The sequence below is a fragment of the Lentinula edodes genome, assembly GCF_021015755.1.
Source record: "Lentinula edodes strain Le(Bin) 0899 ss11 chromosome Unknown C8R40scaffold_20, whole genome shotgun sequence".
Taxonomy (NCBI): domain Eukaryota; kingdom Fungi; phylum Basidiomycota; class Agaricomycetes; order Agaricales; family Omphalotaceae; genus Lentinula; species Lentinula edodes.
Window position 1 is genome coordinate 553,170 of NW_025764326.1, and position 14,468 is coordinate 567,637.

Sequence of the window (14,468 nt, forward strand, 5' to 3'; positions counted from 1 at the left end):
TGACCTGGAAGATGAGAGTTGCTTCGAGATCAAGAAGCTCCAACGATTACATACTTATCCTGCTACTTATTAGGCTCGGATTAACACTCACGCACTAGTTCCAACCATGTCTGCGCCTACAATCCTAGAAAAAATCTATACCCAGCGACAAAAGGACGTCGAAGTCGCGAAAGCAACGCCTGGGACTAAACCGGAAGACATTCAAACTTATCTGGACATGGGCCTTGCCCCAACTCAGATTTCCTTAGTTCCTCGACTCAAGTCAAATCCATCTATCGATACCGCCGAGCCATCGCTCTCTCTTATGGCCGAAATAAAGCGTGCTAGTCCATCCAAGGGCGAGATTGCGATGAGCACGAATCCAGCGAAGCAAGGACTTATCTACGCCTTAGCTGGCGCATCGGTCATTTCTGTATTGACAGAGCCAACATGGTTCAAAGGGTCCCTCCTCGATATGCGTCTGGTCCGTCAGGCGGTCGATAAACTACCTAATCGACCCGCTATCCTTCGCAAAGAGTTCATTTTCGATGAATATCAGATTGCTGAAGCACGTCTGCACGGCGCAGACACTGTGCTTCTCATTGTGGCCATGCTTACTCAAGAACTGTTGGCTAGTCTCTATGCGTACTCGGTGTCTCTTGGCATGGAACCTTTGGTCGAGGTAAATAATGCCGCAGAGATGGCCAGGGCACTCGGGCTGGGAGCAAAAGTTATCGGAGTGAATAATAGGAATTTGCATAATTTTAACGTAGACATGGGCACGACGAGTAGATTGGTGGATATGGTGAGGGAGAAGAACGTGTTGTTGTGTGCTCTGAGTGGTATTTCGGGACCTCAAGATGTGAAAGTATACAAGGACCAAGGGGTGAATGCTGTATTAGTCGGTGAAGCACTGATGAGAGCGGCGGATACAACTGTGTTCATTCGTGACTTGTTGAACTGGCCACACAATGGATGAAAGGGAAGATTTATTTTTCGAATATCGATACTTAGTCTCATAAGTGTTGTACATTGGTAATCATACCAATTCTTCCACCTGAACCACGATAATCACTTCTCAATCATGAATGTCGACTCCGATTCAGACATATCCATATCCGACTACGAAGAAAACGAAGCCGGTGTGTCACGCAGCAGAACAAAAGGAAAAAAGAAGGCTACAGACAAACGAAAGAAAGACAAAGCGAAACGCAAGCCGAAGGACGTGGTGCGTTTCTGGATTCTCTCTCAAAGTCACCAGACTTAATAGATTCCATTTAGCAAGCTTACACCTGGGAGGCAAACTTTGCTCGTTCATGGGAGACTGTACAGGAAGACGAAGGTGGAAGCCTGCAAGGTGCTGTGAATGATTGGATGGCTAGAGGGAGGCGGAAACGGTGAGTAACCGCTATGGTATGCCACGCAGAGGTCTTACTTACAAGGTCCACACAAAAGCCTACTTCAACCTCAGAATGCCATCAGACGCACAATCATCCGGCATATGGTCCTTCTAATCGACCTATCCTCCTCCATGATGGATCGGGACATGCGGCCGACGCGTTTCGCAGTGACTTTACAGTATGCACGCGAATTCGTCCTGGAATGGTTCGACCAGAATCCTCTTGGACAGATGGCTGTCGTCGGAATGAGAGCGGGCGTTGGAGAACGGATTTGTGACATGTCGGGTGAGTTGAGGGTGTGATATGTAAACCGTGATGTAGCCAGCCGACCTCACCATCGTGATAATTACAGGTAATCCGCAAGATGTCCTCAAATCCATATCGGACAGACACAAACTCGAGCCAATCGGCGAACCGAGTCTCCAGAATTCTATTGAAATGGCTAGGAATAGTATGAAGTTCGTTACGCGTTTTCTCAATCCCGTTTGCATCGTATGATTCTGACGTTCCGTCCCTCCTTAAAGTCACCTCCCGACCCACTCCTCCCGCGAAATTCTCATCATCTTCGGGTCTTTGACCACCTGCGATCCAGGCAACATTCATGACACTCTCGATGAATGTGTCAAAAACAGAATCCGAATATCGATCGTGGCTCTTGCTGCTGAAATGAAGATTTGTCGAGACTTATGTGATAAAACCGGCGGTAGGTGTTTCTATTTTGTTTTTTCTTCTTGACATCTTTTGATTTGAATGGCCGTGTTGTTTAGGCCAGTTCGGTGTCGCTTTGAACGAAGGTCATTTCAAAGACCTACTTTTTGAGCTCGTTCCTCCGCCTGCACAACGAGCTTTACCCCGTTCCTCCGCCGCAACTGGAGGCGCAGGAGTATCATCATCAACGAATCCTGCCGCTGATCTAATAATGATGGGATTCCCAACGCGACTACCAGATACTTCACCACCAAGTTTCTGTGTCTGCCATTCCGAGCTCAGGAGCAAAGGTTTTTTATGCCCACGTTGTCTTGCTAAAATTTGCGACGTACCAACGGATTGTGATATCTGTGGGCTCATGATTGTCAGTTCACCGCATCTGGCAAGGAGTTATCATCATCTGTTTCCGGTGAAGCCTTATGCTGCTGTGTATGTTGTTCATTGCTCAGTGAAACGAATCTATTATATCTCAACCCGTATATTTGCTTTTTGTAGAGCATCCTTTGACAACGTCGCAGATCCATCGACAAGTCCCTCCTGCCACGCATGCTCGAAAATCTTCCCGACGACGGCATTGCATAACATAGTTGATGGTATGAGTGCAATAGGTAGATATCGGTGTCCGGATTGTAAAACAGACTTCTGCTCGGATTGTGATGTTTTTGTGCACGACGTGATACATTGTTGTCCAGGTTGTGGCGAATAGTTGAGTTTTTACATCTTTACCTTCAATGATGAGAACACAGGACCATCTTCGGAGGGCAATGAGTGCACCAGCACCGAAAGTCTGATAGATTTTCCCTTTCAGCAGTACTAATTCACAAATGAAAACACCAGTGCATGGCTACGATAAGGAGCACAATGTTTTCGTAAGATAGCTGATCAGTTAGGGACTTTGAGGACTATCTGTCGGACCAGATTCTTGAGACGAGAGAATTCAAATTTACGAAGATGATTCTGCACTCAAGAGGTAAGTATGCAGTCTGAATACTCCTGCTGAGAGTTGAAAAGGTGTGATCATTCATTGCAAGTGTGACTCTGGATTGACTCCAAGTTTACGGATATCGATAGTGAATATGTAATTATGGTGCTTCTTTTTCTCAAGTCAGCTTTCAATGTCGATAAGCAGCGTTCCCCAGTTCAAGCTCAATAATGGGAAGAAGGTGCCAGCAATTGGGATTGGGTAAATTGAAGTGCATCGGATAAACATACCTGGTTCCTTACCATGACCATCCTCGTTTTCGAAGATGTTGGATGGGCACTGTCGGCGACAGCCACCAAGTTACAGAAATGGTTCTAAATGCTTTACGATTGGGCTATAGACTCATAGATACAGTGAGCCCTTTCGACCTGTCAAAAAATCTATGTTATTGTTGTTGCTGATCACTAAACCAGGCCTCCAACTACGGTAAAAGAACAAAATCTTCTTTAACACAACACTGCTCAATCTGTACTCAAGGGAACGAGCGGTCTGTCGGTCAAGCAATTCGCGAATCCAATGTTCCTCGTTCTGAACTCTTCTTGGTCACCAAGCTTTCGTTAGTGGTTTTAATTTTTCACTTGATACTTGCTCCAATTTCAGCGCAAACAGGAGCGAGGATCACGGTCGCCCGGAAGAAGCTCTCCAACATAGCTTGGACCGGCTTTGTGTGGATTATGTCGATCTATACCTAATGCATTGGCCGCAGGCTTTCGACGCTGCTCATGATCGATATTGCTCTCCAGAGGAGAGCCCTACATTTATCGAGACATGGAAAATGATGGAGGGCTTGGTGGAAACTGGTGCACCTAGCATTTACTGTTATTTGGAAATCATTCTCATTTAAACATTTAGGGAAGACGCGCTCAATAGGCGTATCAAATTTTAGCATTAAGAATCTGGACATTCTCCTCCAAAACGCTCGTATAGTCCCCGTTACGAACCAAGTCGAGCTACATCCTTGTCTTCCCCAACACGAGCTACTCAGTTATTGCTCCTCCCGTGATATACTCCTTACCGCGTATTCACCTGTCGGGAAGCATAAATTTGCCACTAACCCTACTGTGTTGGAGATAGCCCAACGGAAAGATGCGTCTGTTGCACAGGTGTTGCTTAGTTGGGGCGTGAACCGAGGGACGGCGATCATTCCAAAATCGACACACGAAACACATATGAACGAGAATCTGACGGTATGTGAACGCGTGAATGTTCTGACTGCCCAACAACACTGTGTTTTAATCCAATTTTCACAGCTGATTGCCCTCGATAACAATGACATGCAAATCCTCGATAATGTACATCGCCAGCCGGGAATGCATCACAGTGTTTGCGGGTTTCATTCTTCTGACCTGGGCGGTTCTTGTTTTGGCTGGACGTATGACCAACTAGGATGGGATATGGTAGAAGGTGGTATCATGCGTTCATAACTGAACCATTACTATAAGTCACCGCAACCAGAATGCCAGACCCACCCGAGCCCGAGCAAAATGCGTCTTAATTTGTCCTTCGTCACCTTGTACGAAATTTTCTGTGTGGAACCGTTACGGCTTTATTATTTTTGGTTTTTCGCTGAGAGACTTTGTTCAAAAAAGGCGACAACAAGGTCCGATGACAGTGGTGGGTGAGAGTGGGTGAGCCTTGAGTTGGACACTCCTTGATGCTCGGTTACTTCTTCAAAGTCTTCATTACTCTTTTGCGCTGTTTACATGAGGCAAGGTCAAGAATTATCTCAGCATATGGCATTCGATAAGCTCCACGGGGCTTGAAGGGCTCCAAGACGTGTGTATTCCAGTAGCGATTAGGCAATTAAGGTAAAAGCGGACGTCAAAGGTCGATCGGAATTTTATAAGTACTTCGATTGGTTCACCGTCTGCTCAGCTGCCTCCTCATCATCTCCATCTCGTACTTATATTTCTTGTACCCACCTATCTGCTATTTCTTCAGGTCTTCTCTGTCATCAGGACTTGGTGTAACCCGGAACTTATTACCGCCGAGCGCTGCTCACAAAATTACGCTCGGAAGCAACAAGATCTTTTGATTCATAGCCAGGAGCTACATCGCCAATAGAAGTCTCTTCTTGTTCGGACTCCTTACCCAGTTTCCATTCGACGTCCTATATGAACGAATTTGGGCCAACTTCGAATCATTTTGCGTTTTCCTTCAAGACCTTGCGTAGAATCTGAACTGTAATGGCATTTGGTGCAGATGAGGTAGCCTTTCTCTTTGACTTACTGAATCAATAACCGACTGTTCATCTCGCCTAGTCAAAACTCGTGTCAATCTTTATCCAAACTTTGTTATACGGTATGTCTTCAGGTTACAAGTGTCCCTTTCCCGAACGAACTCAAGTCAATTTTCGTGGCGAAGGCGCATATACTGTCGTATTCGCCCTGACAGTCTGGATTCTCGTATGGCGTCGTCCTGCCGGCCAAAGTATCAATAAGCTTCTGCTATGGACCTCTGTCGTCATGTTCGTCCTCGCCACAATGGTACGCCTAAAATCCGCGGAAGCACATTTGGCTAATCTTGCATCACGCCACACTTGAAACCATCCCAATAGCACATCAGCGTCAACTACGCGCGCGTCTTCATGGCTTTCATCACGTATAGGAATGCAGAGGGCGGGCCTGCCGCGTTCTTCAATATCCTGTCCAACTTTACCCAGGTATTCGGAAGCGCGATTTATGTGACGCAGACGTTGGTGGGAGATAGTGTTGTGGTGCGTCAAACGTTAATCTTCGACTGGATCTGAAGAAAAGAAATACGGGGGCGTTACATAGCTTGTGAGATGCTACATTGTTTGGGGAAGACAATGGTATATCGTCGCTTGCCCGGCTCTACTCCTGTTAGGAAGCACAGGTACGTGTTAAAGTCGAAGTTTCGCACTTTTTTTCTTGATCATGCCATTTTCAGCAAGCGGTATTGGGATTTTGTACTCATTCGCGCACATCGAAGACGCCGAAGTGTTCGCTCTCCAGCTTCAGGATTGGATAGTGTCTTTCTTTTCGCTTACGCTCTCCACCAATTTCATTTGTACCGGTATGTCTATTACTAAATTTAAATCCACCTCCTTATTCCTCAACGAGGGAACTTAGTCGGCGCCTGTGCCGATTACCTTACCTACCTTCGCGCCACTCATGCAAATTATTCTAAACAGCTCTTGTTGCATACCGTATCTGGTATATAAACCGCGCGGTGATGAATTTCACCCACCATAGCTGGAATCCAGTGATGCTGCTTGTAATTGAATCTGGAGCGATTTACTCCGCAACGTTGCTCTCCCTGCTCATCTTGTATAAAGCCGAATCTTGGTTTCAATATGTCCTCCTCGATGCGGTCAGTCCAAATTCATTTTTATTTTGATTGTTATCCTGAATATCTTTCTGCTCATAAAGATATCACCCATTGTTGTGAGTCAGCTCGACCTTGCTCTTGTTCCTCCATAATTCTAAAATAAATTCTACTCTCAAACTGTATCTTGGCAGGGCTTGGTGTTTTCCATGATCATCGTCCGTATCGGTCTCGGTCTAATGGCGCCAACCGGGGAGACTCGCAATTCCTCGAGCACATTTCCTACCACCACGACGCGTCGTTCGCGACACTCAGCAGGTTACAATATGCACCATCTAGGACCGTTCATCGCAGCGCAGCGAAATGGAGACAATGTGACTACCACGGGAACACAATTGTCTATACCTTCCGGAACAGCAGGTAGACAGAAAGATTTAATAATTGCTACCGTGTCGAATACAAGTGAAGATTCTGTCTGACGACTTAGGGGGGTGGTTTTTTCTCTTCCTTCCTCAATTTTTTTTACTGTTCTAATCGATCTATCTATTGATTTGTTAATCATCTACATATATGAGTCTTTATGCTGATCAAGTTTCTTTCTCCTACGGGTAGATCCAATCAGTACCTACCTGTAAGTAGATGTTCAATCATATTTTGTTACAATGAACGGTTCTAGACTCCCGACTCCCCACCGCTAACTTGAAGTTATATGTAGGGCTCTATCTGTCTTAATGTAAAGTTACGAGGTGAAGTGGGTCGAAAAGGACCTTATTATTACAGCTTATTACCGAAACATCCTCAACTCGCCAGCATAACATAGCGTCAATCCCAGCTTCCGGTATCGTTGGGATCATCGGATCGTAAATACCGTGACTGCGGATAACCCTATTTGGAGAACCTAGATTTTGAACTTGGACAACAATCTGAAGAGATTATAAACGCCAAGCTCTACCGCATGTTCCAGATGTTCCCTTGGAAATCAACGAAGGTTGCTGATCAAGATTTTGTGAAAAGATTTTGTGAAAAAAAGACACGTCAGTATTCGTCGCCTTGAGTTCTAATCAAGAGAGAAATCCAAATTAACGCAATACTGCGACTGATACACTCTGGTACAGCAACAGTGCATATGTATAGCTGCAACTGCGCGATCAGTGTTGTCGGTCACAAATCAAAAGTGGAGCAGAATGGAAAATTTGGAATTCTGCATGACGTACTAACTCTTATGTTCAAAACATGTCGGAAAAAAATTTATCGCGGGTGCAGATCTATGTCACATCATGACCGGTCAGCCCTGATAAAACACTTCCCAAATAACTACTAGAGCTCTCCTCAACTCTCCGCAAGTTCTCTCAGTTTGGATGTCAGGTTCGACACTAGTTCAACCGCAAATAATTTCCGTTGCAGATCCAAGGGGTGACCAATAACCCCTGATCGATGATCCGTCAACCGATCGCCTGTAATCAAGCCGATACAGCCGGACCAATCCTGAACGTACCGCCGGATACATATTACCATTATTAATTTCTGAACTTCGAATCAGCTCTTTCACATCCCATACAACCACTGCCAATACGTTCCCGCCGCATTTCACTTCGCCTCATACTCTGCATGCAACGCCCAGGATCCTATGGCCCCCCAGAAAACTCTATGAACTTTCATTCCGGACTTAAAATCTTACATCCATCGTTACAATCGTCAAAACATGGAGACGACCAATACAAGCGTTCATCTGGGACAAAGATCTCGAATAGAACAAGGGCGTGCGATTTTTGTCGCTCCAGAAAGACGAGATGCGATGGTCCCAGAAAGGTCGACAATATCTGTACTAATTGTCTGCAAAACAAGAAAGCGTGTACTTATGTGTACGTGTCTCGGAGCATCTTTCATCTAATATTTACTAATTTTTCGGTCCAGCGAAGCATCTACCCCAAGAGGGCCACCGAAATTGTACGTATATGCGCGGTCTAGCTTTCGGCTTTTGATGGATTTGTTGCAGATATATAACAGGGTTAGAGGATAAATTAGAGAAGATGGAGATTCTGTTGCAGAGGGTAATTAATTTGGAAATCCGTCTGGAAGAGGTATGCGGACTTATCCTGCTTTATACAGTTGCGTCCTGGTCAAGACTTCTCTGCTGAGTTAGGACCGCCAGTATTAAGGGATTCTTGGAAAGACCCTAAGCCTTCTTCTGAAATTTCCCATTCGAAATCCCGTTTACGTGTGTCCTCGCCTCCAAAACTCGCACCTCATCTTGACTCGAACATATCCATCCCGCTGTCTTCTCATTTGAAAATCCATACCAATCCTTCCACCAGCTCAAAAATGCTTCCATATCGTCGGACGCGACAAGGATCCGCCACCAACAGCGCAGACTCTTCGTCAAGTCAATACGACTCTTCGGATGCGGATGAACTGGTGGACAACTTTGAAAAGGGCATGCAGCGCCTTACCCTACACTCAGGCCACTCCCAACTACAAAGCGCCGGACCTTATGACCGATTTCATGGTCAGAGTAGCTACATCAAGCTGGTGGATGCTACTAGGAAGTTGAAACAGGCCCATATCATGGCTCAGAAAGAAGAGTTCAGTCATAGCAGTGGCTCAAATACGTCAACCACATCCCCTAGTCCGGAAATATCAAACGCTTTACGAAGGCTAGAATTTTGGCGTGCGCCTAAGGCAAGCGGTTGGACAAGTGTTAAAATTTTATCGCTCATTGATTCCATATAGTGGGAACTAGTTTACGAAGGACTTCACGTAGATTCACCAAAACTTCTCGATTCTGTTCTTGAACAATTTCCTGAACCAGACCTAGCTGAGGAGCTTATCGAACACTACTTTCTACACGTGAATCCTCTGCTAAGCCTCCTCAATCAGCAGATTTTTCTTCGACAATGGAGAGAGCGCTTACACAATAAAGACATCTGGTTCAGTGCCTTGTCGATGTGCATCTTTGCTCTGGGAAGTCGGTGGAGTAACGATCCCCGAGTAATTCCTCGTGACCATACCAAAAGTAGGTTGGATTGGACAAAGGCAGGATGGGATTATTTCAATGTCGTTATCTGTCAGTGCGTTGAGTACCATGATATCCTAAATTATTTGCTGAAACAGAGTAGCCATTCATCGTGCTCGCCGAAGCCTCCTTTGTACCGCCACGCTTTTTGAAGTCCAGACTTTTTCGGTCAGTCCTTTCTTTTATGCCAGGCATTGTGCTGACGATTTTGCAGCTTGTGGCCTGGTATCTACGAGGCACTCCAGACTATGCTGTTGGTGGGACAATGGTAACCGTCGGTATTCGCAAAGCTCAGGATGTAGGCGCACACCGAAAGGCAGTATATGAGCGATTTCCGACTGCTGATGAAGAACTATGGAAGCGCGCTTTCTGGCTTTTAGTGATTCTAGATCGCACCGGAAGCGCAAGTCTAGGCAGACCCTGTAGTCTTGGCGAAGAAGAGTGAGCATTCCAGCTTCTGTATCAACCACACAACTTTTGAACTTCGGCAGCTATGATCTAGATTTACCCCTAGAAGTTGATGACGAATTCTGGTCGACAGAGGACCCCACTTTAGCATTTCAGCAGCCCAATGGGCTGCCTTCACGAGTTACCGCATTCAATGCATGGATAGGAATTACACAAATAGTAGGATTTGCCCTCAGGACACTGGTGTGTGTATCATTATACGCTTACCTTATCGGATCTTCTAATATGGAAACAGTATGCACTCGATCCCAAGAAAATTTTTCTAGGACGCAGAACGTTGCCAGAGCCTGAAATTCTCGTAAAACAGCTCAACATAGCATTGGATGAATGGTTCAATTCCCTCCCAGAATTTCGTTAGTCGTTTATTCTCATACATGAGTTCCTGTTGCTCACGATGTCTTATAGTTCAATGGCCAGTCACAACCGACGATCTGATATTCTCGAATCAATCTGCCAGCCTCCACCTGTCCTATCACTTTGCTTACATTCTAATCTATCGGACATTCATACCTTTCTCACAAATATTACCACCGGGTATCCGCGGCGTTCGGATACCTCGCTCTTCTCAAAAACCGTCAGCGCTCTCGACGCCCGCCTTGCCAATATGCGTCAATGCGGCTAAATCATGTGCTCGAATTATTCAGGAACAGATGCTGCGAGGGTTCTCTAATGTTGCGTTCTTGATCACAATGTGCAACGTTTGCACTGCGGTGCTCATCGTTCACCTTTGGGACTTAAAGGCAAAGGAAATTTCGGAACGTTCCATTCGTATATCTACCACTGAGGACGTGAAACCACGGTATGCGCTAGCTATACAGAGTGCCAAGGACGATATTGAAATCTTCTTGAACGCTCTTGAATGGGCCAAACCTCACTATTCCAGTGTTGCTCAAATATTGTAAGGAACTCGTCCTCCCAGTGATAGTTAGTTTACGAACAAAATTCCTTTAGAGATGACCTCCGAGCGTCTTTTCCTCATTACGATTCCCCTGCGGCAGATCAATACCTTTCTGGACGTCAAGAATCATCCAGCTACTTACCTAGTTCCGAAGGGTCCCGAACACTGTGGTCTTGGGATTCTCCAGAGGTACCCTCTAATGCCCCGAGTTTACCGACGTTGTCAAAACCTGATTGGAACAACCTGCCTCCTGGAAACTATTCTCCTCTGCGGACCAACTCTTATTCAATCCCTACCGCTTCGTTCGAACGAACTTCTAATCCACTGATTAGACGTGATTCAGATCCATACCTTGGGCAAAGAGCATTTTGGCCTACATATTCAAATCCATCTTCCTCAACACAGATACCTTCGAATCAGCATACAATTTCGAACTATCCAGCACCGAATCGAGAATCTCTTCCGTTTATAAAAGCAATAAAGAGATCTCCATTCGCACTTTCGCAACCTGCTCATCCCAGATATTCGTCTACTAGTTCATCTCGCCATGATTATAGCCCCTACGGTTCATACCAGGCTAATGACGAACTCAACATTTCTCAGCAGCTTCCTACCTCTGACGCACGATCACTGCCAACATCTCCAGAATATGACAAACGCAGTTTTACTAGGTAGGTAATTTTTTGACGATCTATTCTCGATAACTAATGTTCCTCACTACTATCAGAGACACGGCAGATACAGCATGGAATGGCTATCGTCCGGTTTTCCCTTAATCCCCGCCGTGTTCAGAGCTACAGCCCATTTACAACCCATCACCTCGGTCGTTCAGTGTCTTTAGTCTATACGTTCGTTTTGTTTAACTTATCAGACTTTTCGTATTCCTTCATCCATGTTGTATCTGTAATTCCATACGTTTAACATCATTGTATCATTCGTTCCACTTACAACGAGTACCTTAGTCTCAAATATTACTTTCACTGCGGCAAGCGGTGAATATGTGTTAGCAACTGCCTCTGTCGATGATCAACGTCGTACTCCATCCCGATCCCAGCATACAAACAAATCTTGTATCGACCAAAACGGTAGAATAAACGGTGGGCTCTTAAGCAGGGTTCTTTGGAGCTAATGTAAAACTTAGCATTTTTTTCTTGGGCCATTATGTACATAGATTTGAGTGGTCCTGGATTTCCACTGACTACCTGGAGATACGTCGGAGCCTCGGGTTCGGTCGTAGTCGTCTCCAGGAATAATGAATGGAAGTATTAAACTTCGAGTTCCAACATCATTAACTTATCAGAAGGAGAATCATGAAGTTGCAGGTAGTCAGAAGAACCTCATGGAACAGTGATTTCCAGAGCGAAAACCATCCTTCAATGGGCTGCGGAAATTTTTTTACAAACCTGGTACCTGCCACCAGGAACAGCCAGCAACTGTTTGTTTCAAAAGCCGTTCTACATTTGCTTTGTAGTGATGAGTTATTACTACTCGAGGAATAACCGGTGTACGTGTAAGTGATGAGGGTAAAAATACAATCCGTAGCATATAGTAACGAAAGCATCAAACGACTGCAAAGAGAACAAATTAGAAGAAGACGACGGGCAGAAACTGAAACTCACGAAGAACTGCGTTTATGCAACCATCGTTCTCGGGGTTATTCGTGATCTGAGCGTACTTTCCAAACACGACTTTGCCTCCAGTTGTGACCATGCCAAGCTCAGAAACGTTCACTTCTATCACTGTTCCTTTGGTCATAACTCCGAGCTGCGTATACATGGGTGACTGCGGATTTTTCTTGACACCAAGGATTTGCAACTGGAATGTTGCTTTTAGGTCGGCTAGGTTACCAGTGTCAGCGAAAGTATCGAGGGACGGAGAAAGATATCTACTCACGATGAGTAACGTTAGCTTTTTTATATCGGAGAGCCATTGGTCGGACAAATCTCTCCATCTTCACCGGCTTCCTGGTGAATCCTTCCCCAACGAATGTCGCCTTCGTGACCATCCGCTTCCACGACTTGCTTTTACTCTTCCCTGTCTTCATCACTTTGAACATCTCATCCTCAGCAATTCCTCGGACTTTGGGTAAAGGTACAGCGTATTTAGCAGCCTTGTCTTTCCGCTTCTGCTTGATCGCGCTCGACAGAGCTTTAGCATCTTTTTGGCCTTCACGATCGAGAAGATATGTAGGTAGAGCACCATCCGGAACAGTTGAAGAATCTGCCTGCTTGACATTCCGTTCGTCATGCGCCTTGAGAGTCTTCTTGAGTTGAACCTTCTCGGCATGTCGTTTAGCATGAAGGAGTTTGGCTTTGATACCGAAGGCCTTTTGAGCAGTCGCAGACGACTTATGGGCCGCGCGAGCTTCACGCTTACGTCTGGGTACGTATGTCGATGAGAGTCAAATAAGTGATCAGAAAAGATGAATACACACTTGAGTTCGAAATAATCTAACCGCCGTCCATGGCGTTTGATGTGCTCCTCGATATACTCGTTCTGCAAGCAGGTCAGCGATTTTGAAATTTGCCGTTAGCATGAAACATTACCTGGGGCTAGAATATAAAGAACGATCAGTGAATGTCCCTCCAAAGCAAGTAAAACTTACCATAATGAGGGAGGAAAAACTTCAAGTGGGATGTACTGAAAAGGGATAATAATAATAATATTAAAAAGAGAGTGGATCCACGTGCCACAACTGCCGCACAAATTCTCTACTACTAGTACATGTACAATGTGGCAAGACATTGACAACTCATACAGCTCTTCTTCAACGCAGAACGCGTATTACCCTCAGCAAAATCAGGCTACTCCTCTTCAGTTTTACTCTCCTGGCGCAGCCGATCCCGCCTTTTATCCTGGCTCGCGACCGAGTCTGGACGGGAATATGGCCCCCGTAGCCCAAGGCAATATAGCACAAGGTGGACCTACCTACGGAGGTAATATTCAACCTGCAGGAGGATGGTGGACAGCGTTTGGTACAGGTGGATTTGAGGGGGAACCTCCGCTGCTAGAAGGTATGTACTCATGTCGCATTGCAATTATAATTTACTGAGGATGCCACGTTTCAGAACTCGGAATCAACTTTTCGCATATACGCGCCAAAACATTAACTGTCCTGAATCCTTTCAGTCAGGTTGACGAACGTATCATGGACGACGCTGATTTGGCCGGACCCATTATCTTCGTATTCTGCTTCGGAATATTTCTTCTGTTTGTAAGTGAGTGTAACTTGGAAAGACATACGCTAAATAATCGATCTGCGTTTAGTCTGGAAAACAAAATTTCGGGTATATCTACGGCGTTGGTCTCTTAGGTTCCATCTCAATCTATACCCTCCTCAATCTTATGGCTGAAAAGGCTATTGATGCCTACCGTGTTACATCTGTGCTGGGATATTGCTTACTACCAATGGTCGGTGTGGGTGGAATCAGTGTAGCTATGACTTTGGAGTACGTGGGTCCGCTTGTCTTAAGAATATTTAGGTGCTGACGATGCGTCCAGCGGTTTATTTGGCTACGTTCTGTCATTGGTGTCAATCATATGGTGCACCTACTCGGCGTCTGGGATATTTGTAGCCGTACTGAGAATGTCAGATCAGCGGCTTCTTGTTGCTTACCCTGTTGGACTACTGTATGGATGTTTCGCTCTAATGAGTGTTTTCAGTGGTAAATAGTTTTCCACCTATGTACCTGTACATTGAATGCGCATTATAATTAGATTGAGCTGTACAGT

At 45.4% G+C, this 14,468-nt stretch overlaps 7 protein-coding genes across 7 annotated transcripts; 6 read left to right on the top strand and 1 right to left on the bottom strand.

Annotated features, from left to right (window-relative positions):
* The first annotated feature begins 4 nt into the window (after window positions 1–4).
* C8R40DRAFT_1107814 (indole-3-glycerol phosphate synthase) lies at window positions 5–1,018 on the top strand. The gene has a single exon (XM_046228229.1). It carries the CDS (start codon window positions 107–109, stop codon window positions 956–958), a length of 852 nt encoding a protein of 283 aa, XP_046085829.1. The 5' UTR covers window positions 5–106; the 3' UTR covers window positions 959–1,018.
* Window positions 1,019–2,837, top strand: C8R40DRAFT_1107815 (TFIIH basal transcription factor complex subunit SSL1). The gene is made up of 7 exons (XM_046228230.1): window positions 1,019–1,207; window positions 1,261–1,376; window positions 1,435–1,664; window positions 1,732–1,837; window positions 1,904–2,082; window positions 2,147–2,516; window positions 2,583–2,837. Exons 1-7 carry the CDS (start codon window positions 1,064–1,066, stop codon window positions 2,791–2,793), a joined length of 1,356 nt encoding a protein of 451 aa, XP_046085830.1. The 5' UTR covers window positions 1,019–1,063; the 3' UTR covers window positions 2,794–2,837.
* A 365-nt stretch (window positions 2,838–3,202) lies between these two features.
* On the top strand, window positions 3,203–4,831 carry C8R40DRAFT_1194262 (Aldo/keto reductase; the record flags this gene model as incomplete). Its single annotated transcript, XM_046233069.1, has 6 exons — window positions 3,203–3,270; window positions 3,335–3,453; window positions 3,547–3,625; window positions 3,679–3,869; window positions 3,922–4,256; window positions 4,320–4,831. 6 exons carry the CDS (start codon window positions 3,203–3,205, stop codon window positions 4,491–4,493), a joined length of 966 nt encoding a protein of 321 aa, XP_046085831.1. The 3' UTR covers window positions 4,494–4,831.
* A 499-nt stretch (window positions 4,832–5,330) lies between these two features.
* Window positions 5,331–6,836, top strand: C8R40DRAFT_1046619 (uncharacterized protein; the record flags this gene model as incomplete). The annotated part of the gene is made up of 8 exons (XM_046224374.1): window positions 5,331–5,370; window positions 5,434–5,555; window positions 5,627–5,785; window positions 5,847–5,925; window positions 5,980–6,105; window positions 6,224–6,402; window positions 6,462–6,476; window positions 6,552–6,836. Coding segments are annotated over 8 exons (1,005 nt in total), but the record flags the coding sequence as incomplete, so codon positions are not given.
* A 1,168-nt stretch (window positions 6,837–8,004) lies between these two features.
* Window positions 8,005–10,740, top strand: C8R40DRAFT_1046646 (fungal-specific transcription factor domain-containing protein; the record flags this gene model as incomplete). The annotated part of the gene is made up of 10 exons (XM_046224378.1): window positions 8,005–8,219; window positions 8,272–8,304; window positions 8,354–8,408; window positions 8,467–9,054; window positions 9,088–9,421; window positions 9,474–9,538; window positions 9,585–9,811; window positions 9,862–10,021; window positions 10,074–10,191; window positions 10,244–10,740. 10 exons carry the CDS (start codon window positions 8,005–8,007, stop codon window positions 10,738–10,740), a joined length of 2,292 nt encoding a protein of 763 aa, XP_046085833.1.
* A 1,367-nt stretch (window positions 10,741–12,107) lies between these two features.
* C8R40DRAFT_1107851 (ribosomal protein S8e/ribosomal biogenesis NSA2) lies at window positions 12,108–13,411 on the bottom strand. Its single transcript, XM_046228231.1, has 6 exons — window positions 13,342–13,411; window positions 13,283–13,288; window positions 13,171–13,232; window positions 12,630–13,114; window positions 12,356–12,574; window positions 12,108–12,304 (listed from the first exon to the last, which is right to left on the bottom strand). Exons 1-6 carry the CDS (start codon window positions 13,342–13,344, stop codon window positions 12,297–12,299), a joined length of 783 nt encoding a protein of 260 aa, XP_046085834.1. The 5' UTR covers window positions 13,345–13,411; the 3' UTR covers window positions 12,108–12,296.
* Window positions 13,412–13,426: 15 nt separating this feature from the next.
* Window positions 13,427–14,462, top strand: C8R40DRAFT_1252291 (Yip1-domain-containing protein). The gene is made up of 4 exons (XM_046233714.1): window positions 13,427–13,750; window positions 13,805–13,950; window positions 14,004–14,185; window positions 14,238–14,462. Exons 1-4 carry the CDS (start codon window positions 13,468–13,470, stop codon window positions 14,407–14,409), a joined length of 783 nt encoding a protein of 260 aa, XP_046085835.1. The 5' UTR covers window positions 13,427–13,467; the 3' UTR covers window positions 14,410–14,462.
* Window positions 14,463–14,468: the final 6 nt, after the last annotated feature.